This window comes from Oreochromis aureus, linkage group 1, assembly GCF_013358895.1.
Source record: "Oreochromis aureus strain Israel breed Guangdong linkage group 1, ZZ_aureus, whole genome shotgun sequence".
NCBI lineage: Eukaryota > Metazoa > Chordata > Actinopteri > Cichliformes > Cichlidae > Oreochromis > Oreochromis aureus.
In genome coordinates, this window is record NC_052942.1 from 24,976,169 (window position 1) to 24,979,490 (window position 3,322).

The 3,322-nt window shown below is 38.2% G+C and overlaps 1 protein-coding gene across 1 annotated transcript; it reads right to left on the reverse strand.

Moving 5' to 3' along the window:
- cenpn (centromere protein N) lies at window positions 1–3,322 on the reverse strand. Its single transcript, XM_031756940.2, has 10 exons — window positions 3,015–3,322; window positions 2,826–2,871; window positions 2,631–2,690; window positions 2,023–2,096; window positions 1,722–1,895; window positions 1,520–1,621; window positions 1,285–1,339; window positions 1,047–1,156; window positions 805–928; window positions 1–347 (listed from the first exon to the last, which is right to left on the reverse strand). The coding sequence occupies exons 1-10, from the start codon at window positions 3,183–3,185 to the stop codon at window positions 226–228; spliced, it is 1,038 nt and encodes a 345-aa protein (XP_031612800.1). The 5' UTR covers window positions 3,186–3,322; the 3' UTR covers window positions 1–225.

Below are 3,322 nucleotides of genomic sequence, written 5' to 3' on the forward strand. Positions count from 1 at the left end.
AATATTTAAAATTTTGCTTTTATATGCAATGCTGATAAACAATAGTGACAGAGTTGCCAACAACTAGTATACCTACCTACAGCTGGAGATACATAAATACAGGAATAAAATTTCTTACTGAAACAGACTTGAGAGTTTTATTAACAATGACATCATTAAAGTATGAAGTAAAATGAATGGACTAATGGACTGAGCATGCTACAAGTTAAATCAAGTGTCTGATGGTCATTTCTGTGATGGCTTCATTTGTGATGAAGGTCCAGGGCCATTGTCTGTGATAACAAAATAATTTTTTCCCTTTAAGGGAACGGATGAGAGAAGGGGTGTCACAGGGGTGGAAGTAACTCCTGTAAAGTAGAAAAAAAAAATGTTTAAATAACCATTAGAGAAACCAGAAAGACAACAATGAGGATCAGGTTTTAACCTCTGTCATAACTGAGAATTCGTCTATTACCTTGTTACTATCAGTATTTTGATTGTCTCCACCCACACCGGAAAATGTGGGAAAGAGTTGCAAAGTGAGGAGGATTCAGGGACATAACAGTTAAACATAAAAGCAAACTTCCTTAGAAAAGTTTCCTCTTCCCAAAGTATCATGAATATTGTCAAGTAGTTTATGGTGTAACAGAATTACTATATGGCTATTTCTTCCAGGACTTGGGTGCCCTCTTGTGGACACTTGCAGAGATGCAGTTAGTATTCTGAATGACTTTGTGACGTACCAGGTTATAGTAACATAACTTACTTCCTTACAAAAGACGATGATAGTTACTCTTATGACTGTTTTTAACACTTTCTATGTACCTGAGGATGCAGAGTGTCTGAGTGACTCGAGGAGGTTGGTGCTTGCAAATTTAACAACACATTTGAATGGCTCATCCCGCTCTGTCATGGTCTTATTGGTGTGATCTCTGAATTTTGTTTCCAGCTGATGAAACATTAACAAGGAACATGGCAGCATCTGGGTTAACATCTGTATCTGTGAAGCAGTGAAACAACAACTTAGATATTCAACTTCTTTTACTTAGTCGGTGTTGTCCGGCTACCTTGTAAACTGCAGACTGTAGTTGAGGTAATATCCCATCACCAAATGCCTCACAAGCCATTTGATGTCTGTTTGCTGCAGACCCAGCTTGCTCTTTTTCTATGTGAAGGTCTGTACATATAAATAAAGACAAATACATAAAACCAGCGTTAAGAAATTTAAGTACATGTTTCACCATACAACAGAAATGCATAGAGAAAACAGCTTAAAAAAAAAAATCAAAAAGTTATAAAACATACTTGAGACAACACAATTCCTTTCTGCCAGAGGGCTGGGAAACTTGGTGGGAAACACCTGGGTGGATTTAAAAGACAAAAAAAAAAGGTCAGAGCAAAATTCCACTCATTTTACTCTCTAAAGCAGTAATTTAAAAAGGTGAAAACACTGCATGCAGCCCACAAAATCTAAGAAATGAAAAAAATAAAAAAAGTCAGTCTTAACTAGTAAATAATTCTGAAAAATAATCAGGCATACTTGCAGATACTGCTTCATAAGCAGATCTCTGATGGCAGTGAGCTTCCGTCCACTGAGGTTAGCATCCTTAATAGCTTGATATCGGGTGGACAGAACCAAAGCCTGCAAAGCAAACACGTCTCTTAAAGTAGGATGGAAACAAACAAGGAAACTGGAAACCTGATAAACAATGTGAAGGATTAACCACAGAAGTTATCCTTACCTGTGACAACAGAGGCTTTTGTTTTGAAGTTGGGCTGGTCAGAAAGACGTAAGGGGTTTGAAGATAGTGAACGACATATGTGGGTTTCAGGTGGTTGGGGCGAGAAAAGGTGTCTCCCCATGCAATTCGAATCCACACAGCTTCATCTGTGTGCTTCTTTATTTTGATAGAAACCTTCAAATATAAAGTGAAAACAGACTGATGATGCAGAAGGTTAACGGAGAAGCACGTGAAATGTAATTTGCTGATAAAACAATTTAAAAATAGGATTTTTTTGTGTAAATTAGATGGAACAGCTTACGTGTCTTATTAGCTCACTGAGGTGGGACTTAAATTGTTCCTTGAACTGTGTCAGCTCTACAGAGTGAGCATCATCTAGAAAACAGAAAAAAAACGATTACGTATATTTATAAAGAAGATTAAGAAAAAAAGATTAAGATATTTATAAAGACAGCAAGAAATTAAAATATTATTTAGGCACTTAAAGCCATCGATATGGCCATCAATAATTTAATAAAGAAAACCTCCATTCAATTCCATTTTATTTATACAGCACCAAATCACAACAACAGTTGCCTCAAGGTGCTTTATATTGTAACGTAGACCCTACAATAATAAAACAGAGAAAACCCCAACAATCATATGACGCTCTATGACCAATCGCTTTGGTGACAGTGGGAAAGAAAAAACTCCCGTTTAACAGGAAGAAACCTCCGTCAGAACCAGACTCATGGAGGGGCATGAGTCTCACCCCTACCGCGACCGGTTGGGGTGAGGGGAGGAAGACAGAACATTCCCTGAAAACCCCAAGAGCTTCGATATTCAACGAAGGTTCAAAACTTATAGGCTTTCAGCCCTTGACGACACAGAGCAGGTTACTGCTCTAAGCAGGTTACTGTTTCAACATACCTTGAGGGTCCATGAGCTGGAAGACATACCACATGCCCAGGTTGGGATTCTCGATGACATCTGTATGAAACCAGGGTGACACAAGCACTGTTAGTGAACTGTAAATCTGTCCTTACCACTGATATAGCAAAAAGCCAAAATGATAACATAATATATGATAGTAATAATATAATATAGTAACTTCGCTTGACTTACGTATCATCTCGAGTTCAGCTATGTGTTTAACTGTCAATTCATTTTCCTGTGAAACACAACACTTATGTTAAACACTAATAGAGCAAACACCATAATATTTAATAGTAGTTTCAATGTGGGCATTTTTACAGTGTACAATGAACACATAGAAATAACAACAAACTATATTGCCTAAAACCAGCCAAATACCTCGCAAATGGCAAGTAGTTTTTCTGTTAACGCCCATTTTGATTCGGCATAATCCATGGACTGCCGCTGCGCCGCCGTCAAACGGCTCCACTTATCCAGCGTTGTCTTCAGCATCTGACTCGGAATCCGTCTTACGAGTCGCTGCAGTAAACGTTTAGCAGTGTTGTCCATGCTTCCTTTAAAAGTAACCGAAATAGACAGACAGCTTGAATTTGAGTAAAACAGTCGATCTGTTCAGCTTTCAGCTTTCACGACAACGCACACTACAGTCGATCGAGTCCAAACAAACCGCCCAGAATAAAAGCACA